Source organism: Schistocerca americana, chromosome 9, assembly GCF_021461395.2.
Source record: "Schistocerca americana isolate TAMUIC-IGC-003095 chromosome 9, iqSchAmer2.1, whole genome shotgun sequence".
Lineage (NCBI taxonomy): Eukaryota > Metazoa > Arthropoda > Insecta > Orthoptera > Acrididae > Schistocerca > Schistocerca americana.
Window position 1 is genome coordinate 40,453,021 of NC_060127.1, and position 27,926 is coordinate 40,480,946.

General features: G+C 44.2%; 1 protein-coding gene across 2 annotated transcripts in view; it reads right to left on the minus strand.

The window, feature by feature from the left end:
• Positions 1-22,406, minus strand: part of LOC124551253 (GILT-like protein 1) — an 81,672-nt gene extending 59,266 nt beyond the window's left edge. Inside the window, exons 1-2 of one of the 2 annotated variants that reach the window (XM_047126251.1) lie at positions 22,252-22,319; positions 15,568-15,647 (exon numbers count right to left, since the gene is read on the minus strand). In XM_047126251.1, the coding sequence (XP_046982207.1) occupies positions 15,568-15,612 (45 nt within the window). In that variant the 5' untranslated portion in view covers positions 15,613-15,647; positions 22,252-22,319. Of the gene's footprint in view, positions 1-15,567; positions 15,648-22,251 lie in introns of both variants that reach the window. The other variant, XM_047126250.1, reaches the window with a different exon arrangement.
• Between the last annotated feature and the right edge of the window lie 5,520 nt (positions 22,407-27,926).

Below are 27,926 nucleotides of genomic sequence, written 5' to 3' on the forward strand. Positions count from 1 at the left end.
AGGCGCTTCAGTCTGGAACCGCGCGACCGCTACGGTCGCAGGTTCGAATCCTGCCTCGGGCGTGGATGTGTGAGATGTCCTTAGGTTAGTTAGGTTTAAGTAGTTCTAAGTTCTAGGGGACTGATGACCTCAGATGTTAAGTCCCATAGTGCTCAGAGCCATTTGAACATGGAGGTATTTGAACCATTCTTAATGGAAAGTAAACAAATTTACTTGTATAATAATCGTTGCTTCTCCGGATGCTTGCAAAACTACTGCAGATACACGTGTGGGACACGCTTCATTACATTCGTCAGACCACCAACAACAAAATAAATGGAAATCGTGCTTTACTTTAACCTCGTACAATTTTGCTATGGCTTCATGTTAGCAAAGTTGCTAAATTTCAGGCAAAATCTTGTATTAGCCGTAACTCAGTAACTGAACACTTGCGGACCTGTGTTTATATGAACATTTTTCTCTAGTTTTACTTGTAGAATAAAATTAAAATATTTGCATAATTCCGTGAACCACCCTGCATAGGCGTTGCCGACCGCAGCGCCGTATTCTGCCTGTTTACATAGCTCTGTATTTGATCATGCATGCCCATACCAGTTTTTCTGACGCTTCAGTGTATAAACTCCGCAAGCCACCGCATGGCGCATGGCGGAGTGTCCCTCGTAGAAATAATATTCATTTTGCTCGAACAGTCCACGGGTATACTGCCGGTTCATAGTGTCCAACGGGCAGAATATTTCGGCGATCAGACATGTCGCCATCGCCAGGTGCGCTGACAAACTGAGCTGAGGGCGGGCGGCCGATATAAACCCCCTCCCACCGCGGGCCGCTCTCTTCGCCGTCTGCGCCCGCGCGCCGGCGGTCGCGAAGATGTGAGCGTCGGTATCTGTCGTAGCGTCGATGTGCTTGCTACGTCCGCCCTGGTCGCCAGTTCGTACTTCTTGCTGAGAGTCTTCTTAATTACATTCAATGCCGGGCCCCAAGCCTTGCTGAGATTGTAGCCGCAATCTCGGTTGATAAGATCTTCTTCCCTGGTGCGAATTTCGATAGCCTCCCTTACAACACTGTCCCAATATATAGAAGTCTGAGTCAGGATCTTGGTACGCTCATAATCCATGTCGTGTTTCTCGGACAAAAAGTGCTCTGCTACCGCCGACTTATCTGGATATTTCAGTCGAGTGTGCCTTTGATGTTCTCGGCAACGATCTTCGATGGTGCGTACTGTTTGTCCGATATAAGTCTTCCCACACTCACAGGGAATTTGGTATATGCCGGCCTTCCTCAAACAATTCCCAGTAATGCCCGTGTTACCCAGTCCCAGGTCCACGAATTAAACTGATTGGCCAGTTTAAGATGAAGTTTAAATAGTTCCTGGGACCTAAAAGAGTGCTCTGAGATTGTTATGCCATTGTTGTTCTTTCCTGTAAGGACTACATTGAGAAGATGCTGCGCCTGCTAGATGACGACTCCTATAGGAAGATCAACGCTGACCCCACGAAGAAGGTGGAGAACAAGACCAGGGCTCTACTCAAGGACGCGGATCTACCAGAGGGGGACGCCAAGAAATTGTCACCTCAAGGACCTGTACCACCAAGACTTTATGGACTCCCTAAGGTCCACAAAGAGGGGGTACCTATGCGCCCCATTGTCAGCAACATTAGGTCACCTACTTACTTGCTTGCAAAATATCTGGCTGAATTACTTAGCCCCTATGTAGGTTTATGCCCTCACCAGATCCGTAATTCCGTGGATTTCGTGAAACGTCTCGACAACTACAGACTGAAAGACACTGATATATTAGTGAGCTTCGACGGGGTTTCACTATTCACCAGGGTGCCTCTACGAGAGTCAGTCGAGCCTATTGGGCAGAAATTTGACGAGAAGACCACCGAACTCTTTAGGCATGTCTTGACCTCAACGTATTTTCTGTTTAATGGGGAATACTCTGAACAAACGGATGGAGTCGCAATGGGCAGCCCACTCTCGCCGGTGGTCGCGGAGTACTTCGAGGAGGAATCCTTGGCGTCATCCAATTGGAAACATACTTGTTTCTTCCGTTATGTCGATGACACGTTCGTCATGTGGCCCCATGGTAGGGACAAGCTCTTGGATTTCCTTACACACCTAAACTCCATTCACCCAAACATCAAATTCACTATGGAGACCGAAGCAGAAGGAAGATTACCATTCCTGGACGTCATAGTCAAGAGAAGAGCTGTTGGTACCCTAAGCCACGGTGTGTACAGGAAGAAAACGCACACTGACCTGTACCTGCATGCAGACAGCTGCCACCACCCTTCTCAGAGGAATGGGGTACTAAAAACACTAGTACACAGGGCGCGCAGCATCTCAGACGCAGAGAATCTGCCCCAGGAATTGGAGCACCTCAAGACCGTGTTCCGAAAAAACGGGTACTCGGAATGGCAGATTAGACGCGCTCTCTGTCCCACCACCACAGCACAACCTGTGGAGACGGATGAAGTCACGGAAAAAGAGGTAGCCACTGCCTTTATTCCGTACAATGGCGCACTATCGGAGAAAACGGCCGTATATTAAAGAAACACCGAGTTAAAACCGTCTTTTGGCCGCCCAATAAAACACGGGCATTACTGGAAAGTGTGAAAGATGACCTCGGTTTGAGGAAGGCCGGCATATACCAAATTCCCTGAGAGTGTGGGAAGACTTATATGCCGGCCGAAGTGGCCGTGCGGTTAAAGGCGCTGCAGTCTGGAACCGCAAGACCGCTACGGTCGCAGGTTCGAATCCTGCCTCGGGCATGGATGTTTGTGATGTCCTTAGGTTAGTTAGGTTTAACTAGTTCTAAGTTCTAGGGGACTAATGACCTCAGCAGTTGAGTCCCATAGTGCTCAGAGCCATTTGAACCAAGACTTATATCGGACAAACAGTACGTACCATCGAAGATCGTTGCCGAGAACATCAAAGGCACACTCGACTGAAATATCCAAATAAGTCGGCAGTAACAGAGCACTGTTTGTCCGAGAAACACGAGATGGATTATGAGCGTACCAAGATCCTGGCTCAGACCTCTAAATATTGGGACAGCGTTATAAGGGAGGCTATCGAAATTCGCACCAGGGAAGATCTTATCAACCGAGACTGCGGCTACAATCTCAGCAAGGCTTGGGGCCCGGCATTGAATGTAATTAAGAAGACTCTCAGCAAGAAGTACGAACTGGCGACCAGGGCGGACGTAGCAAGCACATCGACGCTACGACAGATTCCGACGCTCACGTCTTCGCGACCGCCGGCACGCGGGTGCGGACGGCGAAGAGAGCGGCCCGCGGGGGGAGGGGGTTTATATCGGCCGCCCGCCCTCAACTCAGTTCGTCAGCGCACCTGACGATGGCGACATGTCTGATCGCCGAATTATTGTGCCCGTTGCACGCTATGAACCGGCAGTATACCCGTGGACTGTACGATCAACAAATACGCCGGGAGAAATTGAAGAATCAAAATACTCATTTCCTTTCCTATCCCACTCGCAAATAGTGCGAGGCAGAAAAGAAAACTACTGCCCATATGTCTCCCTACAGGACAATTTCTCGCGTCTTATCTCCGCGGAACTTAACAAGAGATGTACGTTAGCAACAGTAGAATAGTTGAGCAGTCAACTCCAAATGCTGGTTCTTTAAATTTTCTCAATAACGTTTCGTGAAAAGAATGTTGTCTACCTTCCAGGGATTCCCATTTGAGTTCACAAAGTGTCTCTGTATACTCCCATGTTGATCGAACCGTCCGGTAACAAATCTAGCCATTCCGCATCTGAGTTGCTTCGATATCTTCCTTTCATCTGGCCTGGTGGGGATGCCAGACATTCGAGCAGTACTCAAGAATAGGTCGCACCAGCGTCCTACACGCAGTCTCCTTTACAGATGAACCACACGATCCTAGAATTCTCCCAATAGACCGACGTCGACCATTCGCCTTTCCTACCACAATCCCCACATGCTCGATCCATTTCATATCGCTTTGCAACGTTACGCCCAGATATTTAATCGACCTGACTGTCGAGCACCACACCACTAACGCTGTATTCCAAAATTACAGGATTGCTTTTCGTACTCATCTGTATTAACTTATATTTTTGTACATTTAAACTAGGCGTCATTCATCATACCAATCAGAAATTTTGTGTAAGTCATCTTGTACCCTCCTACAGCCAATGACACGTTCCCACACAGCACGGCATCAGCAAACAGCCGGCAATTCCTGCCCATCTTAATCGTCCCAGCACTTATCTGTACGGAGAATAAGGACGGTTGTGTCACACTTGCCTGTGACACTACTGATCTTGAATTCCCCATAAGTTCGAAAGGGGGGAATTAACAGGATAAGCAAAAATCAAGGAAACCGGAGTAGCCTTCAAAGCCTCGTGGCCGGCGGTACTGAAGGCAAAACTAAGCCAAGGGAGACTAGACTCCCACTTACTGGGCGTCTTCTGATGGAAGATAATCAGTGCGGAATTGAGATTACGATTGACCCTCTCCGCGAAAGAACCCTGCGGGTAATACGGAGTGGTAGTCACGTGCTTCACACAGCTTTGAAAACAGAAAGCCTTGAAGGGAGCGGAAATAAAGGCCGGCGCATTGTCACTAACGATTTGCTTAGGGAGTCCAAAAACACTAAATACGTCAGTTAAATGCGCGATGGTAGTCACTTTACGACTCGGAAGAAGTCAGGTAAACCTCGAAAACGCATCCATAATAACCAATACGTACCGATGGCCTCTTTTGGTGCGAGGTAAGTCCCCCACATAATCGATATAGAGTTTGTCCCTGGGGCAGGATTCGCACTCAGAACTCAAGTAGCCCTGTTGAAGAGCGTTCTTAGGCTTGGCCACACGACACAACCGACACAGGGAAACCATCTCTCTAACGTCTCGGTCCATAGACGGCCAAAGCAAATGCTCCTTAATTTTCTGCAAGGTCTGATAGGTTCCTAAATCCCCGCCAATCAACGAGTTGAGAAAGTAGTGGAAAACGGGGCGTACCAGGGCGGCTGGTAGACAGATGGCTCTGAGCACTATGGGACTTAACAGCTATGGTCATCAGTCCCCTAGAACTTAGAACTACTTAACTAACCTAAGGACATCACACAACACCCAGGGCTGGTAGACAGATCTTCAACTCTTTGGCACGTCCGACCCTTTTACACAAAATGCCTTTCCTGATGACGTATCCATCCAGATTCCCCCGCCGACAGCAGTTCCTTAACCGATCCCCAAGTGGGGTCCTTATCCTGATGGTCGGCAACGTCACTAAACAGATGAGGAATACCGCCGAACACGACACATCTACACTCCTGGAAATGGAAAAAAGAACACATTGACACCGGTGTGTCAGACCCACCATCCTTGCTCCGGACACTGCGAGAGGGCTGTACACGCAATGATCACACGCACGGCACAGCGGACACACCAGGAACCGCGGTGTTGGCCGTCGAATGGCGCTAGCTGCGCAGCATTTGTGCACCGCCGCCGTCAGTGTCAGCCAGTTTGCCGTGGCATACGGAGCTCCATCGCAGTCTTTAACACTGGTAGCATGCCGCGACAGCGTGGACGTGAACCGTATGTGCAGTTGACGGACTTTGAGCGAGGGCGTATAGTGGGCATGCGGGAGGCCGGGTGGACGTACCGCCGAATTGCTCAACACGTGGGGCGTGAGGTCTCCACAGTACATCGATGTTGTCGCCAGTGGTCGGCGGAGGGTGCACGTGCCCGTCGACCTGGGACCGGACCGCAGCGACGCACGGATGCACGCCAAGACCGTAGGATCCTACGCAGTGCCGTAGGGGACCGCACCGCCACTTCCCAGCAAATTAGGGACACTGTTGCTCCTGGGGTATCGGCGAGGACCATTCGCAACCGTCTCCATGAAGCTGGGCTACGGTCCCGCACACCGTTAGGCCGTCTTCCGCTCACGCCCCAACATCGTGCAGCCCGCCTCCAGTGGTGTCGCGACAGGCGTGAATGGAGGGACGAATGGAGACGTGTCGTCTTCAGCGATGAGAGTCGCTTCTGCCTTGGTGCCAATGATGGTCGTATGCGTGTTTGGCGCCGTGCAGGTGAGCGCCACAATCAGGACTGCATACGACCGAGGCACACAGGGCCAACACCCGGCATCATGGTGTGGGGAGCGATCTCCTACACTGGCCGTACACCACTGGTGATCGTCGAGGGGACACTGAATAGTGCACGGTACATCCAAACCGTCATCGAACCCATCGTTCTACCATTCCTAGACCGGCAAGGGAACTTGCTGTTCCAACAGGACAATGCACGTCCGCATGTATCCCGTGCCACCCAACGTGCTCTAGAAGGTGTAAGTCAACTACCCTGGCCAGTAAGATCTCCGGATCTGTCCCCCATTGAGCATGTTTGGGACTGGATGAAGCGTCGTCTCACGCGGTCTGCACGTCCAGCACGAACGCTGGTCCAACTGAGGCGCCAAGTGGAAATGGCATGGCAAGCCGTTCCACAGGACTACATCCAGCATCTCTACGATCGTCTCCATGGGAGAATAGCAGCCTGCATTGCTGCGAAAGGTGGATATACACTGTACTAGTGCCGACATTGTGCATGCTCTGTTGCCTGTGTCTATGTGCCTGTGGTTCTGTCAGTGTGATCATGTGATGTATCTGACCCCAGGAATGTGTCAATAAAGTTTCCCCTTCCTGGGACAATGAATTCACGGTGTTCTTATTTCAATTTCCAGGAGTGTAAGATTGCCCTCCGTTTCTTGGGCGCGCTCACTAGATGGATGTTCATTGGACATATGGCTAAGGACGTCCGCGAGCACATTCTCAGTCCTCTTAATGTGTTCAACCTCGAATTGAAACGCTGAAATGCGCACTGCCCACCTGGCGATACGGCCAGTTTTACGCGGCCTGGTTAGCACCCAGCTTAATGCTTGGTTGTCGGTTTCTATCTGAAATACTCTATGCTCGAGATAAAAGCGATACTTCAATCAGAAATTTTGTTTAAGTCATCTTGTGCCCTCCTACAGTCAATGACACGTTCCCACACACCACAGCATCATCAGCAAACAGCCGTCAATTGCTGCTCATTTTAATCGTCCCATCACTTATTTGTACAGAGAATAAGGAGGGTTGTGTCACACTTCTGTGTGCCACTACCGAACACACTCTGATGAACACTCGCTGTCGAGGAAAACGTGCTGGGTTCTATTACTTAAGAAGTCTTCGAACCACTCATGTCTGGGAACTTAATCCGTATGCTTGTATCTTCGTTAACAATGAGCGCTGGGGCACCGTGTCGAATGCTTTCCGGAAATCTCCGAATATGGTATCTGCTTTGCCCTTAATCCATGGTTCACAGACATGTCCGAAAGAACAGATACCATCTTCATATAGTTAAGGCTAACCGGCCATCGACCTCCTCCTGTGCTGGATGCACACGCATTGCCCCGAACTCTTATGGGACTCGGTAAGACTGTCTGGTGCGAGTAATGAGTGTAATGGGCAAGAGCACTAAGAATGTAGTGTGTGCACATTAAGTTGGGCATATGGATCTCACGGGGATGTGTGCAAGGGATAAATCCCTGCAGTCGCACTATCCTCTGTGCCCTCGGTGGCTCAGATGGATAGAGCTTTTGCCATGTAAGCAGGAGGTCCTGGGTTCGGGTCCCGGTCGGGGCACACATTTTCAACTGTCCCTGTTGGTGTGTATCAGCGCCTGTGGACAGCTTAGGGTCTTGATTTAATTTCATTCAAAGACAGCTGCATGGTCACGGATAGTATCTGACATGTCCGAAAGAACAGATACAATGTTCATATAGCTAAGGCACCAGCGATGCTTTCCCACTTCGTGGTGATTTCTGGACAGAAACTACCAGTGGAACAAGCGTCTCCTCCCCCCACCCCATTGGAAAAAGTAACGGCGAGAAATTTGTTTCATATTACTACTTCCGACTACAACATTAATGAAAATAAGCATTCAATGTCTTTCATTCCGAAAAATATGATAGTTAGGGTTAAACTCATCTTCGAGCGATATATACGCGATTGGAACAGAGATTAACTACGAAGTGCGACAATAAAGTAATGAGACTGATGTGAAAAAATGTTGCTTACTGTTTTAGTCCAGTTTAGTGTTGTTTCCTTCAAAGTAGTTCCCTTCTGATTGCACACACTTTTTCCAGCGCCTCTGCGATTGATGGTAACATTTCTGGAACTCGTCTTCTGTAATATCCTCCAAGATCCTCGTCACAGCTTTTTGGACATCTTGTGTTGTTTGTGTTGACCGCCGTTTTGACTCTTGGAAATAGAAAAAAGTCGCACGGAGCGATATCTGGTGAATAAGGTGGCTGTGGTAGTACTTAAATTTGTTTTGAGGTTAAAAGTTGCTGTACTGACAGAGCAGTATGGGATGGGGCATTATCGTGATGCAGAATCCAATCATCAGCAATGTTGCACGGACATGAAGAACTCTTTTACGAAGTTTTTCTAAAATTGCTTTGTAGTAATATTGGTTAACAGTTTGTCCAGGAGGCACCCACTCTTTATGAACAATTCCCTTAGAATCACAGAAGCACACAAGCATGCATTTCACTTTTGACTTTGACATGCGAGCTTTTTTTGCTCTGGGTGATCCCTTTGAGCACCATTGCGAACTTTGGCGTTTTGTCTCTATATCGTACTGAAAAAACCAACTTTCATCACCAGTGATAACACGGCTCAAGAATTCTGGATTGATTTCCATTTGTTCTAACAGATCGGCTGCCACACTTTTCCGTGTTTCTCGCTGTTGTGATGTGAGATTTTTGGGGACCATTTTTGCACAAATCTTCCTCATACCAAGATCTTTAGTTATTATTAGACGAACTGTTTCTCGATTGAAGTTCATTTCTTCTGCGATCATTTTCAGGGATAATCTTCGATCAGATCGTATGAGTTCACACACCCTGACCAAGTTGACATCCATTCATGAGGTTGATGGTCATCCACTGCGGTCTTCATCTTCAACATTCGTTCTGCCTTCACTAAACATTTTATGCCAACGAACAGCTTAAGCTCTTGACATAACCTCCTCTCCAAAAACCTTCCGAAGCTTACCGTAAGTTGTCGTCGCGTTTTCACCCAATTTAACGCAAAAAGAAATGGCATACCATTGCGCAATATCATGCGGTTCCATTTGCGTGACGAGAGACACAAACACGTGTTAACTTATTACAGCACAGCTCACGACGGAGCAGTTGCATCGATGTGCCACTTGAAGCAGCTTATAGACCAAGGTCAAAGATATTGTGCCTACGCAAGCCTGCAGGGTTGTCACATCCTGCAAAGAAAATTAGTCTCATTACTGTATTGCAGCGCCTCGTATAGCATGTCTTTCATACCCTTTCATACCATCTCCCATGAACTTGACCATGGCTTTTGGCGTGGTTATGTAGAAGATTGTCAGATTTCCAGACTAATGCTCTTCAAATGATCTACATCTCTGATTTGCAATTTCTTAGAACTTATGCTAAGGCGATGTAGTAAGACCTGCTGTAAGCAAATTACCCCTGCTATGTTAGTCATGCATGTGCGACACATTTGGCATGTTAAGAGTGGGTGATGGAAAGATATTGTGGCTGATGGGGTGGAAGGAGCGGGGGGGGGGGGGGGAGGAGGGGGGGGGGGGGGAAGGTTACAAATTGTAAAGACATTCACACCCCCAGACTCAAACCTTGTTGGATTGAAAGTAAGCATCAAAAGCAACAATACTGGCATGTTTTATATGATCAAACGATGTGATGGTAATTAGTGCTGCACGCGAACTATTGTGTCTTCCTAGTCAACATTTAGTCTGACGTGCCTTACGCAGAGGGCCAAGGTCAAAATTTAAAGAAATCATCTGTATTACTAAACTTAAAACGCTTACGCTGTTCAAAGGCTCCCAGAGGTAACAAAAATTTGGTTTTCTAGTATTTCATCTAATTATTGGCCGAATTTAAAAATTTTACAATGCTGTCGTGATCTACTCATTAAGAGGTATAAACTTACGCCAAGGTTTTAGTACAGCAGGGCCTAAGTAAAGTACTGAAGTTAGAAACTGTGTATAAGTTTTGCAGCACTGTAACTCATGGCACGCACTTTACCCAGACTATATTCTTCCAGTGGTTGAGGGCGAGTGCGCTTAGCGAAATCCATAAAAATTTCAAACCTTTTCTCGCTGACAGCCCTCACAGAACAATGAAATGAAAAAGTTTATCGTTAACTAAATTTTCGCGTCCATTCAGTAAAAATTCAGTACTACGCAAGACGTTTTAATTCATAACTTCTTTACGACCAATTCTTTCAGCAACACATTTTGCAGACAATATCCACAGTACCACTGAATGTACCTGCAAGATTGTATCATTGTATGACACTAAGTTCAGCAGATATGACGTCATAAATAAAGATGCGTGGGAAACCGGCTTCTGCTTGAAATAACAGCTCTAATTACCGGCACTACGCTTACCCATTGCCTGGTAATGAGAGTAGTTAGCAGCTTGCAACAAACTTCAAACATAATTTCAAACTTTTACATAACTTTTTCTCGCTTACGTGCTTAACGTCAAGTGCTAGCACATTAAATTATTTGTATTCAGGCGATTGAACCGTTTTATACTTGCGATTCCTTAGATTCGGAGGTTTACTGGGCAGTATTCATAAACAGCTAAAAGGGTAACCTACCACAGTTGCAGACTGAATACGTAAAGCCTTCGAGGGGCAACAAAAATTTTGTTGGCAGTGTTTAATGCAATTCTTGATGGCACAGAATTTCGTAGTGCGGGCAGCCGCTGCCGTTGAACTTCATAATGAATGGAAGTAAAATGAACCGCGAGACAGGTGTAGTTGGTGGTTTCTTCATTGTTACAACCGGTTTCGCTGCATTTAAATAGCATCTGCAGGTTAACTACATAAGAAGGAAACAATCCCATGTAATACATATGATCAGAATACTATGTGAACCTTAAATTTTTTAAAAATAATTGTCGAGAATTTTAATAAAGATTTTAGTAAATTTTTATAAAATCTATGTAAAAAATTTGAACATGCACAAAAAAAATCGAAATATATTTACTTATAACAGTGTCATATTAGCGCATCAAGACTCCCACAACTCAAAAATCAAATCCCTGAAGAGGGGAAGTCATCAAAATAAAACTGGACATCAGGGCGAACAGTGCGGTGGCGCATTACGAGAAAAAAAACATCATATAATTACTACGAATGAAAACGAAAGACATATATAAGGAAATATCAACGAGGTAAATAACTACTCTCCTCCCCTCTCACGCACCATCACACCATTATGAATAAATGTGAAGACGGGAATGATTATTGAGCAACAAGCCGATAGGCGTATCGGTGTGCACCCATGAAATGGGGAACACTAAATTAAAGCCGCAACGTACTGACATAACACAATTGACCTCTTAGCAACAATTAATTCTGAGTTAATAACCAGCATCAAAACCGATATAGGGATTAGTGAACCACAGGGTTGTCGTAGCGAGATTGAATATTGTAATCCCAAAATCCTCGAAAAATAAGCGAAAATATACCTATTCAAAAAAGCAGATAAAAATTCACTTGACGCCTTCCTGAGAGACAATCTTCACTCATTCCAAATTAATAATGTAAGTGTAGACCAGATGTGGCTTAAATTCAAAGAAATAGTATCGGCAACAATTGAGAGATTTATACCAAACTCACAAACGACGGAACTGATCCTCCTTGGTACACAAAACGGGTTAGAAAAAATGGTTCAAATGGCTCTGAGCACTATGGGACTCAACTTCTGAGGTCATTAGTCCCCTAGAACTTAGAACTAGTTAAACCTAACTAACCTAAGGACATCACAAACATCCATGCCCGAGGCAGGATTCGAACCTGCGACCGAAGCGGTCTTGCGGTTCTAGACTGCAGCGCCTTTAACCGCACGGCCACTTCGGCCGGCAAAACGGGTTAGAACACTGTTGCAGAAACAACGAAACAAACATGCCAAATTTAAACAGAGGCAAAATCCCCAAGATTGGCGATCTTTTACAGAAGCTCGAAATTCAGCACGGACTTTAATGCGAGATGCTTATGACCTTGTCTCGAAACCTGGCAGAAAATGCAAAGAGATTCTGGTCGTATGTGAAGTATGTTAGCAGCAAGAAACAATCAATGCTTTCTCTGCGCGATAACAATGGAGATACTATCGAAGACAGTGCTGCCAAAGCAGATTAACTAAACACAGCCTTCCGAAATGCCTTCACAAAAGAAGATGAAGTCAATATTCCAGAATTCGAATCGAGAACAGCTGCCAACATGAGTAACGTATAAGTAAATATCCTCGGAGTAGTGAAGCAACTCAAACCACTTAATAAAAGCAAGTCTTATGGGCCAGACTGTGTACCAATTAGGTTCCTTTCGGAGTATGCTGATGCATTATCTTCATACTTAACAATCATATACAACCGTTCGCTCGACGAAAGATCCGTACTGAAAGACTAGAAAGTTGCACAGGTCACACCAATATTCAAGAAAGGTTGTAGGAGTAATCCACTAGATTACAGGCCCATATCGTTAACGTCGATATGCAGCAGGATTTTAGAACATATATTATGTTCGAACATAATCATTACCTCGAAGAAAACAGTCTATTGACACACAGTCAACATGGGTTTAGAAAACATCGTTCCTGTGAAATACATCTAGCTCTTTATTCACATGAAGTTCTGAGTGCTATTGACAAGGGATTTCAGATCGATTCCGTATTCCCGGATTTCCGGAAGACTTTTGACATTGTACCACACAAGCGGCTCGTAGTAAAATTGCGTGCTTATGGAAAATCGTCTGTTATGTGACTGGATTTGCGATTTCCTGTCAGAGAGGTCACAGTTCGTAGTAATTGACAGAAAGTCAAACTGCAAAACGATTTAGAAAAAAATATCTGAATGGTGCGAAAAGTGGCAGTTGCCCCGAAATGACGAAAAGTGTGAGGTCATCCACATGAGCACTAAAAGGAATTTGTTAAACTTCGGTTACACGATAAATCAGTCTAATTTAAAAGACGTAAATTCAACTAAATACCTAGGTACTACAATTACGAACAACTTAAACTGGAAAGAATACACAGAAAATGTTGTGGGGTCTGGCTAACCAAAGGCTGCGTTTTATTGGCAGGACACTTAGAAAATGCAACAGACCTACTAAGGAGACTGGTATCAAGTTTTGTACTATAGCGAAATATGGGACAGAGTGTCACAGAAATGATACGGGATTTGGGCTGGAAATCATTGAAAGAAAGGCGTTTTTCGTTGCGACGGAATCTTATCACGAAATTCCAATCATCAACTTTCTCCTCCGAATGCTAAAATATTTTGTTGACACCGACCTACATAGGGAGGAACGATCACCACGATAAAATAAGGTAAATCAGAGCTCGTACGGAATGATACAGGTGTTCGTTCTTTCCGCGCGCTATACGAGATTGGAATAATAGAGAATTGTGATGGTGGTTCGATGAACCCACTGGCAGATATTTAAATGTGCTTTTGCAGAGTATCCATGTAGAAGTAGATTGGTGCATATAAAATTTTTTGTCAGGTGGGCTGTATCAAGTGAAAGGACACCTAACCACGGCAGAAATTTAAAATAAGATATCAAAGTGCTAAGATAACTTGAAGTTATCTATACATACCCTGTAGTGGCTGCAAGGGTACAGCATGGAAGGCGGTCAGCTATGTATTAGCACGGAAGCTTGACACACGCTAGGCGGGCGCTAGCGAGCGGTGGTAAGACCGCGACACTTGAACACGGAAGGGTGGGGAGTGTCCCAACAGTGAAAGAATGTATCCAAAGACAGAACAATAAAAAAGTTAAACTTAACGATGGCTCATTCAAGGAAAAGTCAATATAATGATGAAAAAAAGCAATACACGTGACAACGTGACAATAAATACACACATGCTCATAAATTAAGGATAATGCTGATACGTGGTATAAAAACGCTCTGGTGGGCGGTTTGCGGGTTTAAATCACCTGCGGTCGTCGCACGGTCGCGCTGGCAGCAGTCCACATACGCAGAGGTGTGTTGGTGCATGTCAGAGTACGGTGCAGCGAGTAAGTGTGCAGACGTTTTCAGACGTGCTAATGGTGACTGTGTGTTGAAAATGGCTCAAAGAACACATACTGGTGACTTTATGAGGGGTAGAATACTAGGGCGACTGGGGGCTGGTCAACAGCAGGTTGTAGCACGGGCCCTCCGTGTGCCACAAAGTGTGATCTGAAGATTATGGCAACGATTCCAGCAGACAGGAAACGTGTACAGGCACTACAGTACGGGACGTCCACAGTGTGCAACACCACAAGAAGACCGATATCTCACCATCAGTGCCCGCAGACGGCCACGGAGGGCTGCAGATAGCCTTGGTCGGGACCTTACCGCAGCCACTGGAACAGTTGTCTCCAGACACACAGTCTACAGACGACTGAACAGACAAGTTTTATTCGCCTGGAGACCTGCAAGGTGCACTCCACTGACCCCCGGCCACAGGAGAGTCCGTAAAGCCTGGTGTCAAGAACACAGTACATAGTCATTGGAACAGTGGTCCCAGGTTATGTTCACGGACGAGTCCAGGTATAGTCTGAACAGTGATTCGCGTCGGGTTTTCATCTGGCGTGAACCAGGAACCAGATATCAACCCCTTAATGTCCTTGAAAGGGACCTGACGGAGATCGTGGTTTGATGGTGTGGGGTGGGATTATGATTGGTGCATGTACACCCCTGCATGTCTTTGGTAGAGGAACTGTAACAGGTCAGGTGTATCGGGACGTCATTTTGCACCAGTTATGTCCGCCTTTCTCAGGGGTGCAGTGGGTCCCACCTTCCTCCTGATGGATGATAACGCACAGCCCCACCGAGCTGCCATCGTGGACGAGTACCTTGAAACAGAAGATGTCAGGCGAATGAAGTGGCCTGCCTGTTCTCCAGACATAAACCCCATCGAGCACGTCTGGTATGCCCTCGGTCGACGTATCGCTGCAGGTATTCAAACCCCTAGGACACTTCAGGTGTTCCGACAGGCACTGGCGCAAGAATGGGAGGCTATACCCCAGCAGCTGCTCGACTACCTGATCCAGAGTATGCCAACCCGTTGTGCGGCCTGTGTACGTGTGAATGGTGATCATGTCCCATATTGACGTCGGGGTACATGCGCAGGAAACAGTGACGGTTTTCTCATCTTATCACCAATACCATGGACTTATAAATCTGTGATGTGTGTGTTCCCTATGTGCCTACGCTATTAGCGCCAGTTTTGTGTAGTGCCACGTTGTGTGGCACCACATTCTGCAGTTATCCTTAATTTATGAGCATGAGTGTAGAATCACAAAGCAGATGAGATTAAATCCACTTTTTAGATATATGAATCGCTCAGGAAAGGTAAATATAATGATGAAAAAAAAAACAATACACCTAGAAATAACTAAAATCTTAAAGTAGATGAAATGAAAATCCACTTTTTAGGCGATTAAAGTATTCAAAATACCAGAGTGCCTTAGTTTTACCTGGTTACGCAGAGTGTGCAATGGGAGGGTGTTCCTGCAGCTCATGATCTCCAATTTCCTCGAGGATGTGTTTTTCTTGACTGTGGGAAACAGGTAAATTGGAGTGTAGGTTATCAACTGTACGTCCCGTTTCGCGAAGGTGTGCACTTAAGAGGCGTGTAGGTGCGCTAATGTGGCACTGTTGTAAGTACGTTTTAATTTTGATTTGTTTTCTAGCTGTTTAAATACTTTGCATAGGATCTATAAAAGTATTGTAAATTTTTTTCTTAAAATTCTCGAAATTAAAAATTTTTTAAAAGATTGTAGTAGTATTTTGATCATATGTATTATATGGGGTCTTTTCTATTCTATGTAATTCATCTGCAAATGCTGTTTTAATGCAGCGAAACCGGTTGTGACATTAAAGAAATCATCAATTACAGCTGTGTCGCGGTTCGTTTTACTTCTGTTGATTACAAATTATTGCCGAATTTAAAAATTTAAAATGCTGTCACATTCTTCTAATTAATCGGTCTTACGTTAAAAGTGTAACACAGTAAGTCAAATACTAGCCAGTATTTGAGACTTAGCGACCTCACAAACAATTTCAAGCCTCTTTGAAACTTTTCCACCTTGTCTACATGCCCCCAAAAAAAAACATAAAAGGTAAAGGTCTTTCACTTTTTATATTTTGATTCATTGCTTCATTTCAAATGGAAAGAAAACAAGTGCACTGTTACCAGTCATTGTTTTTTATTTCCACAACGCGTTTCAAAGTTTTAAACCTCCACCATCAGGTGGCTTTGTGTGTATTTATATGGCACATGTGTGTTGTGTTACGACTTTGGGGTAGCCTGCTGCACTGTCTAATGAAGAAAAACAGAACACTGTTTCAGAACTATGAATGCCCTGTGGAGATCTTTGACTAATGACTGAAAGTAGCCACGTTCAGATAACGGCGTTTTCTTTCTCTCCATTAGACAGTGCCGCAGATTACTCTCAACGTCGTAACACAACACACACATGTCATATTAACACATACAAATCCACTTGATACCAATCTTTGCCAAAATTTCCCATGATTTAAATCTATTAACTGTATTAAAAGCTTTCTCAAGGTCATTAAAGACCATGTATGTGGGATGATTGTATTCTATGTGTGTTTTTTTAAAAATACTTTGGCAGACTGGAAAAACACTGTCTAAGCAAGATCTTCCCATCCGAAACAGGTTCTGTTCTTCAGTAAGAAACGTTTCCGAAAGTATCTTTAGTTTATTTGTTATTACTTTCGCATGTATCTTGTAACCAAAGTTCACACGACTAATTCCCCGTTAACTATCACATTTTCTCTGGTTCCCTTTTTTTAAATTATGGGATAACAACTGCTGTTTGCCAGATCTCTGATGTGTTGCTGTATTTCCAACAAGTATTTACAAAATTCAATAGCGTTACGAGTAATAACTCCGAAGCTTATTTAAATGATTGCGCACTGACGTTGTTTTCCCCAAGGGATTTCCTGCTTTTAGATATTTTTAAATCCACCTTTACTTCCCATCCCTAAAATGGATCCCAAATAACGGAAACTATACATTTTAGGGATGGAAGGAAATTCAGAGGTAGAAATTAATAAAACAATTAGCAGTGGTAGGGAGATCATTGGGATGCTCAACTCAATGTTATGGACCATAAAATATAATAAGCCGAACCAAAAAAATCATATATAAATCGGTACTAGAGAGCATAGTTACGTATGGAGTGGAGACTTAGTCTACTAACACGTAAAAAAAAAAAAAAAAAAAAAAAAAAAAAAAAAAAAAAAAAAAAAAAAAAAAAAATCTGCAAGCAGTAGAAATGGACTTCTGGAGAAGGCCAGCAAGAATTTGTAGGAAAGAGAAAGTAAGAAACGACGAAATAATAAAGAGAATGGAAGTAAGAGAAAGAATGCATGACGTGATGAATAGAAGAAAGTTACAATGGTACGGGCACGTAAGAACAATGGAGGAAGCCAGTACTCCGAAAATGGTTCAAAAAATGGCTCTGAGCACTATGGGACTTAACTTCTGAGGTCATCAGTCCCCTGGAACTTAGAACTACTTAAACCTAACTAACCTAAGGACATCACACACATCCATGCCCGAGGCAGGATTCGAACCTGCGACCGTAGCGGTCGCGCGGTTCCAGACTGTAGCGCCTAGAACCGCTCGGCCACATGGGCCGGCCCGAAAATGGTCCTGGAATGGGAACCGGAGGGAAAGAAGAGAAGAGGACGCCCTAGAAGACCACCTGGCTCAAAAATGTACTATTAACAATGAGAAGACTTGGCGCAGAGGAAGAAGATATAGAAGAACGGGACACATGAAGGGACATACTGAGGAGATAAATTAACATCTTACGTAACAGATGTAATAATTTCCGGTCATTTGTTATGTTGGAGAAAAACCTTTGTATAGGGAAAATGTTTGAAAAAGTAGTTTTAGGTCCTAATTTTTCCTACTTTTTCAAAGGAGCCGCCCGTTTGGATCCTTTGCGATCTATAGTCCCCTGTTGAGTCCCCTCCCCAAAAATTTAGTGCTGGTGACACCCGTGTACAAAGTGTCCCGACGCTTGGGAAGTATGTTTATTCGTAGAAATTGATAAAGCACCACAGGAGGGAAAAAAAAGAAATGATGAATGGCATTAATGGCAGTAAGTCCCCATCTGAGGAAATTTACAGTTGATGCCACGTTGGGTGCCTTGTGTGTCGGTGATGGTGAAGACAACACACGTCCGGGCCCCGAGTGGAAAAAAGTCTCCGACCCGGGCGAGAAGCGAACCTGGACCCGCTGCTTGGCACTCAGATCTACATCTACATGGATAATCTGTAAATCACATTTAAGTGCCTGGCAGAGGGTTCATCGAATCACCTTCACAATTCTCTATTATTCCAATCTCGTACAGCGCACGGGAAGAACGAACACCTATATTATTCCGTACGAGCTCTGATTTCCCTTATTTTATCTTTGTCATCGTTCCTCCTTATGTAAGTCGATATCAACAAAATATTTTCGCATTCGGAGGAGAAAGTTGATGACTGGGATTTCGTGAGAAGATTCCGTCGCAACTAAAAGCGCCTTTCTTTTAATAATGTCCATCCCAAATCCTGTATCATTCTGTGACACTCTCTCCAATATTTCGCGATAATACAAAACGTGCTGCCTTTCTTTGAACTTTTTCGATGTACTCAGTCAGTCCTATCTGGTAAGGATCCCACACCGCGCAACAGTATTCGAAAAGAGGACGGACAAGTGTAGTGTAGGCAGTCTCCATAGTAGGTCTGTTAACACAGTACAAACGTACTCACTCAGCGTCATTCATATGCACACGAACACAAACACACACACACACACACACACACTCCACAGGCTATGCCAACAGTGTATCCATTTCGGCACAGATGTACTCATTCACCCTCGGACCGTCACTCATTCACACACACTTCATAGTTTATGGGTGGGAGACACATTTTCTAAGTGTCCTGCCAATGAAATGCAGTCTTTGGTTATCATTGCCCACAACATTTTCTGTGTGTTCCTTCCAATTTAAATTGTTCGTAATTGTAATTCCTAGGTATTTAGTTGAATTTACGGCTTTTGGGTTAGGATGATTTGTCGTGTAACCGAAGTTTAACGAGTTCTTTTTAGCACTCATGTGGATGACCTCCCACTTTTCGTTATTTAAGGTCAATTGTCACTTTTCGCACCATTTTGATATTTCTTCTAAATCGTTTTGCAGTTTGTTTTGATCTTCTGATGACTTTATTAGTTGATAAACGACAGCGTCATCTGCAAACAACCGAAGACAGCTGCTCAGATTGTCTCCCAAATCGTTTATATAGATAAGGAACCGCAAAGGACCTATAACACTGCGCAGTCGTTAGCACCCTGGACTCGCATTCGGGAGGACGACGGTTCAATCCCGCGTCCGGCCATCCTGATTTAGGTTTTCCGTGATTTCCCTCAATCGCTCCAGGCAAATGGCGGGATGGTTCCTTTGAAAGGGTACGGCCGACTTCCTTCTCCGTCCTTCCCTAATCCGATGAGACCGATGACCTCGCTGTTTGGTCTCCTCCCCCAAACAACCCAACCCTATAACACTTCCTTGGGGAACGCCAGAAATCACTTCTGTTTTACTCCATGACTTTCCGTCAATTACAACCACAGACTTACTAAATAAAAAACTAGACCGCGCATTGGCGCTAGTGTCGCGTCCCCTCATTGAATGTGATAGATGCCGCCATTTGCAGGGAAACTGCGTAAAAATGGTTCGTTCGTGTGCTGCTTTTAATTGTAGCAGTATAATGAAAGCAAAGACGAAGACGGAAACAACGTTACATTTCACAGGTCAGTCATTTCTGGTTGTTTGTTACTTAATGTTACTTGTATATAGTATTTTCATGGATAAATAATACATCATGAGCGTTTGTTTTTGTTTAGGTTTCCCCTTACAAATGATTTTCTAAATCGGAAATGGATAGTTGCTACTCGCAGAGAGAAATTCCAACCGACAGCAAATCATTTGCTGTGCTCTCTTCATTTTGGAGAGAATTGTTACATGGAAAATTATGTAAATAGACGTCAACTGAAGGACGATGCTATACCGACAGTATTTGGATTTCCAACTCATTTGAAAAAGGTATAGTTTCCTGGAAATCGTGCAATATAGGCCTAGGTCGAATAGTGTGGAAATACTGTCAGTGTGTATAATTTTGAACGTTCCTTTTCCAGGTTACCAAGGCAATCAAATATATATTAAGTATGAATCAGAGGTAGGTCGAATAATTGCGTTTAGATATTTAACATGTATTGTCAGGTGGTGATTATACTTCGTAAATGGTCAAACATTTGATCAAATGTTACAAACTCAACCACTTTCAGAAGTCCTATCAGTGTTAAAAACTAATGTGCGAATGAAATTCCTACGGTATTTAAAGTGATATGGGTTATTACAATTAATCATACCAAAATTCGAGTGTAGACCACACTGCGCTAAACAAAAGTAAGCGTGCAAAATGTACACAGTAGTCGGCAAAAAGCAATCAGGACCTGACAGGAAAATTACGTGAATTAAATAATAATCGTACTGTCTGCTACTTTAAAATTTTCTTGTAATTATCTAATCCAAATAACTCGATGTAAACTCGCTGCACCTTGTCAGGAGAGAGACTTACATTCTTAAATTTCGCGTCTCTATGCAGACGTATTTCGGAAATTAGGAAACTTCGTTCGTTTAAATATACTTTAAAAATAGACTCGAATGCTCAGTACTTTTCTAAACGAACATGTGTTTAATTTGTACTTCAATTTGCTCTTGTTGCGTCTCATGTACTTCAAATCACAACCCCAGTACCAGGATTCATCCCTGCAAATGGCGGCGACCAGCTGCTTCAATTGGGGGACAGTTGCCTCGCTTCTCCGCTACGGCGTGGTAGGGGCTCGATTACAACGAACTGTGACCTCTCTGACAGGAAATCACAGATCCAGTCACATAACTGACAAGGGGAGGCCGCCAATTGTGAAACTCAGATTCGATTCATACTGCGCATAATAAAAGCCCATGGCCAGAGGTGTAATGTGGCAAAGCACCAAGATGCACTTCTCAGCCGTTGTCGAGAAAATCGAGTTAAAAGAAACCATTGCGGTGAAATACTCTCTACGATTAACAATTTTCTACAGCGTCGTGGCGCAGCGGTAAGCGCTCGGGTTCGTAATCCGAAGGTCGCCGGATCGAATCTCGCACCATGCAACTTTTTTTTTAGCATTTGTTTTTTGTAATTCAAATATATATATATATATATATATATATATATATATATATCACAAATGTTATTAATTGTCTTCATAATGTTAACCACGTATAGTTAACGGAAGACGTAGAAACGATATTCCGAAACGAATACTTATAGCGTAAGTCAAACGTTCGAATTAGAGTAGAGATCCCACGAACACAAATTTGCTGTGGCAGGTATGAAATATAAACTCCGTTACTCGCGCGTTACACTTGGAGGACAGATGTCGAATGGGCCGAAACGAGCCGCCGCATAACAGCGTAGTTGCCTGCTAACTTCGAAAGAAGGTAGATGCGGTCCCTAGCGCAACTTATAACATCGTCGAAAATCAGTGCGGACGGGAGAGCTTTGGTACACCCTGTTAAAAAAAACGGAAAAATGGAGGCGGAACAATTGGAGAGCGATCCGCCTTCACCAACATGCATAAGCAATTCATTAATATATATGAATTACAAAAAACTAATAATAAAAAAAATTGCAAGGCGCGAGATTCGATCCGGCGACCTTTGGATTATGAACCCGAGCGCTTACCGCTGCGCCACGACGCTGTAGAAAATCGTTAATCGTAGAGAGTATTTCACCGCAACGGTTTCTTTTAACTGTCGATTTTCTCGACAACGGCTGAGAAGTGCATCTTGGTGCTTTGCCACATTACACCTCTGGCCATGAGCTTTTATTATGCACAGTATGAATCGAATCTGAATTTCACAATTGGCGGCCTCCCCTTGTGAGACGATATTCCATAAGCCGACCTGTTAGCTTAGGACGCCGACGGATGGAAGAAAAGGGTGCGCCTGTCTGAGGGTAAAAGAATAAAGGGAGGGGGGTTCTGGTATATAAAAAATTGTGTTGTAATAAGCTGGATAAAGCCCACGACTTACCTCCTCGTTAGAGGCACTCAGTGCGGTAGCTAGCAGCAGACCGATCGGCAGTGCCCACATGTTGACAAGTACAGCGCGCACACACACGCGCCTGTGTTACGTCTGGTCGCCAGGTAGGTTTACCTATCGGCAGGTGCGCAGCGACTGGGTACACTTGACTAAGGCTCAGCCTCGCCGACCAATGGCGCAACTAGCCCCGCGTCTATGCCTGAAGTCACAAAACCGCCGCGCCACTGCCGGGTGCTTCCGATAAGGTCCACCGCTCCACCGTGTAAGTCGGAAGTGTGTGCACAGGTGCTGGACGTCCACAGGGCCAAGTCCGTTGTCCTTATAACGGTCATTGTCCCGCGGCTAACAAATACTCCCAGAACAACATACGCCGCTGCTCGGGCATTGTGACCGCATTGTTCAGCCGTGTTTGCTGAATGACTACCCGCTGACTGTAGCGCACGCTGACGCTAGCATTCCGCGACCGTGCAGGCGCAGCAAGGCGGGCAGGCGGCTTCGGAGGACGAGGGCAACGATCAATGGAATCACTTAACTGGTATCACACGACATCGTAATAACTAGACACCGGATTATATGCATATGCATATTTCTGTCCGCCCCCATAGCTGAGTGGTCAGCGCGGCGGTCCGTCACGCCAAGGGGCCCGGGTTCGATTCCCGGCTGGGTCGGAGATTTTCTCCGCTCAGGGACTGGGTGTTATGTTGTCCTCATTATCATTTCATCATCATCATTATCCGCCCGGATAGCTGAATGGTACTAGTTTTGCGGAAACATGAATAAGCAAGTAAATCAGTAAAATTCAGTGAACATTTTGTATATTAGCTTACGTTAAAGCGTATGTTCTTCAAGGTTCTTAATGTGGAGATTATTGTGTTCAGTTTATACTCAGAGTCAGGAATATAAATTCGTTATCTAGTAATGTCATTATGTGGGATGTGCTGATTCCATAAGTTGGCACGAAGGACTAGCTAAAGCCATCATTACGGCAAGTGCTGTTGTCACAGTTAGTAGTCTGGTTAATGCAGGAGAAAGGCCACAACATATTTATCACATACTAACAATCTTTAAAACCTTAGAATTGGAATCACTAATTAGGGTAATACTTCAGATGCGTTATTGCGGGGCTGTTAGAGCTGGCGTTTAGCGATAACCTGTGTTGGGAAGGAAGTGAGGGAACATAACACAGCTCGTAACACTTGCCTTTGAACACCACAGTTCAAAGCCAGAAAATGCTTTATCCATCATTATAGGAAGTGTCGATTGACAAGAGATTGCTAAGTGACAGGGCATACCCTTCCTGTACCGTTACAATATCCAAAGTTTGCTTGTGAGAAATTGTAATTTAGTTTTTATCCCCCATTGTGATCTAGTGGAATTTTCTGTCACTTATCAGCTTATGTAAGTTCTCGTAGAGGTGATATAACTCATTATCAGAATGTGAGACTGTTGGTGAACGGAGTAGGCATGAAAATATCTCTTGTTTATTGTTAATATATATAGGACGAAGCCAAACTCTGCCGACGACATTTCTTACTTTCTTCAGGGACGTTTTTTGAGTATTTTACTATAAGGAAGCTACAGCCTCCGATAACTCGTTACAGAACAATTACATTTCCTTCGGTTTCTTACCACTATTTATCCTTGTATCTGTACTGAAATGAAAATATCTGCTCAAAAGCCGGCACGGTAACTCAGCGTGTTCGGTCAGGGGGTTAGCTGCCCTCTGTAATAAAAAAAATGAGTTAATCGATCAACACCGAACTTAAACAGATGTCTTACGACGTCCGCCCCGACCAGATGCAACGAACAAATGCGAACAATATGAGATTAAAACAAAAAAACAAAAAATGGTCAGCGTGACGGACTGCCGTCACAATGGGCCCGGGTTCGATTACCGGCTGGGTCGGGGATTTTCTCCGCTCAGGCACTGGGTGTTGTGTTGCCTTCATCATCATTTCATCCCTATCCGGTCCGCAGGTTAAGCCGGCACGGTAGCTCAGCGTGTTCGGTCAGAGAGCTACCTGGTCTCTGTAATAAAAAATAAAAAAAACTGAGTGAAAAAATCGACAACGAACTTCAACGGAGGTCATGTGACGTCCGCTACGACGAAATACAACGAACTACAACGAAAAAAATAAAATGGATAGAGCGTCTGCCTTGTAAGCAGGAGATCCCGGGTTCGAGTCACGGTCGAAGCAACATACTTGCCGTCTCGGTAGCTCAGCGTGCTCGGTCAGAGGGTTAGCTACCCTCTGTTATAAAAAGAACTGAGTGAACGGATCGACGAAGAACCTGAACAGCTGTCATCGGACGTTCGCCACGAACAAATACATCAACCAATATAGAGCAAAATGAGATTTCAAAAAAAAATAAAAAAATGGTCACCGCGGCGGTCCGTTACTCTAAGGGGCCCGGGTTCGATTCCCAGCTGGGTCGGAGATTTTCTCCGCTCGGGGACTGGGTGTTATGTTGTCCTCATTATCATTTCATCATCATCATCAGTGGAAGGCAACGGGAAACCACCACTGGAATCATTTCCCTAGACGGTGATGCGGTGGACCTCTCCGACGAGGCTTCCCAAATGACAAGAGCTGCCGTAAGGCAGAACACGAAGTTTTTTATGCATATTTGGCTCCTTTCACCGGTTATTGCAAATTTTAACTAAAAATCAGTGACGATGCATATTTTCGCTCTATGTTTATAATATTTTAAAAATTTTGACGGCCGGTCTCTAGCTTTCGATGCCTCGCAGATTGATCGCGACCTAGAAATGAGTGCAATCGCTAACCGAGAGGCCACTGCATAGCGAAATTATTACAGATGAGGAACACGAACAGGCAGAGTGAATGCACCCGCGCCTCCCGGTTAATCCCCTCCACCGTCGTCCCGTAAGCGTCGGCAACAATGAAATTAAACTACGCAAGCTTTTAGTCGCACGCCCATTGTTTCAGTTTACCTTCCTATTCACCTGTACACAGCTGACCGTGTTTGTGACGTGTAGTGTGTAACGTGTTGTGCGCCATGCCGCCCGAAGAAAAATAACTTCGTTTCATGGCTAGCTGACCATGCTGGAACAATTACATATGACGGAATTGTTTTTGTAGTCGAGTCTGCGAGAAAAACGTTTCGTGCAGAAGAATGTTTCAAATAAACCAGCATGTCAAGACAAGTCTTCATACCACAGGAATGCAGAAGACGTGCCACGACAACAACTTATTACAACAGCAAGTTGCAGTAGCTACATCTGCATCTACATGGATACTTTGCAAATCATATTTAAATGCCTGGCAGAGGGTTCACCGAACCATCTTCACAATTCTCTATTATTCCAATCTCGTATAGCGTGCGGAAAGAATAAACACCAATGTTTTTTCCGTACGAGAGCTCTGATTTCCCTTATTTTATCTTGGTGATCGTTCCTCCCTATGTAGGTCCGTGTCAACAAAATATTTTCGCATTCGGAGGAAAAAATTAGTGATTGGAATTTCGTGAGAAGATTCCGTCGCAACGAAAAACGCCTTTCGGGATTAGCCGAGCGGTCTTAGGCGCTGCAGTCATGGACTGTGCGGCTGGCCCCGGCGGAGGTTCGAGTCCACCCTTGGCCCTTGGGCATGGGTGTGTGTGTTTGTCCTTAGGATAATTTAGGTTAAGTAGTGTGTAAGCTTAGGGACTGATGACCTTAGCAGTTAAGTCCCATAAGATTTCACTAACATTTGAACATTTTTTTTGAAAAACGCCTTTCGTTTAATGATGTCCAGCCCAAATCCTGTATCATTTCTGCAACACGCTCTTCCATATTTCGCGATAATACGAAACGTGCTGCCTTTCTTTGAACTTCTTCGATGTTCTCCGTCATTCCTATCTGGTAAGGATCCGACACCGCGCTGCAGTATTCTAAAAGAGGACGAACAAGCGTAGTGTAGGCAGTCTCCTTAGTAGGTCTGTTACATTTTCTAAGTGTCCTGCCACTAAAACGCAGTCTTTGGTTAGCCTTCCCCACAACATTTTCTATGTGTTTCTTCCAATTTAAGTTGTTCGTAATTGTAATACCTAGGTATTTAGTTGAATTTACGGCTTTTAGGTTAGACTGATTTATCGTCTAACCGAAGTTTAACAAGTCTCTTTTAGCACTCATGTGGATGACCTCACACTTTGCGTTATTTAGGGTCAACTGCCACTTTTCGCACCATTCAGATATCTTTTCTAAATCGTTTTGCAGTTTGTTTTGGTCTTCTGATCACTTTATTAGTCGATAAACGATAGCGTCATCTGCAAACAACCGAAGACGGCTGCTCAGATTGTCCCCAAAATCGTTAATATAGATAAGAACCAGCAAAAGGGCCTATAACACTACCTTGGGGAACGCCAGAAATCACTTCTGTTTTACTCGATGATATCCGGGACTTGGCCAAAGGTAACCAAAAAAGTCGGTTTAACATGCATCTATGTGAAGCATTCATTGCAAGCAATATTCCTCTTCAGAACCTTACAAATTCTATCCTCAGGCTTTCTGCGCACAATATTGCTTGAATCAAAATATACCAGCTGAATCAACATTGCGTAAAAATTACATACCGACAATTTACGTAAATGTTTTTGCAGAAATACGCAATGAACTAAAGGGCAGCATTACCTGGATTTCTGTTGACGAAACTATAGACACTTGTAGCCGTTACATTGAAAATTTAATTCTTAGTATTTTAAAATAAAGGCCTTCTTCTTCCCAGTAGCCGCCTGCAAAGAACTTAAAAAAGTAAATCATTCTACGATCGCCAGATTTGTGAATATGGGTATTAGAAAAATATTTCTAGAAACTGCCGATGAAAGAGTGTTTGTGTTTATTTCAGATTCTGCTCCTTATATGATCAAAGCAGGGAAGGCCCTCCGAGCATTTTATCCCTATTTGATTCATGTAACGTGATTTGCTCATGGAGTAGGCTACATCGCCTCGCTGAAGGAATACGTTCCAAGTTCGTGAATCTAAATAAACTGATTTCATCCACAAAGAAAGTGTTTTTAAAGGCTCCTGCTCGCAGTAAGACCGCCAAAGAAAAACTACTAAATGTGCCTTTACATCTAGAACCAGTTGTAACTCGTTGACGTATGTGGGTCGAAGCTGTGTTGTTTTACAATGAACATTTCGAGACCATTAGAGGGGCAGTAAACGACTTCGATAGTGCAGAGGCTTTGGCAGTTTGACAGTGCAAGGAAGCTTTTAATGATTACTGTATTAAAAAAGGCATTGCTGTAATTAGCACTCATTTTTCCCATATTCCTGCGAGCTTGAAACTCAAGGTTTGGAGTTGAATGAATCTGTTCAGTTAATGAATAAAATTATTCTAGTGAACTCCGCATTGCCGGAGGTATTCCCAAAAAAAGCATAAAGAAAAGTTTGAAAACATTTTAAACAATAACCCAGGCTTTGAACCCTTGTGCCAAATTGATACTTTTATTGCTGGGACAGGTGAACTTTTACTAGAAACAATAACTGCCCAGTTACCTCAGTTGATATAGAACGGTCCTTTTATGCTTTTAAAAACGGTTTGAGTGATCGAAAACACAACTTACTACGGAAAATTAGTAACAGTACTTCATTGTTTATGTTTACAATAGTAGAAAACTGAAAATAAATTGCAAATGATGCTTTAGTCCAATACTATTAATTA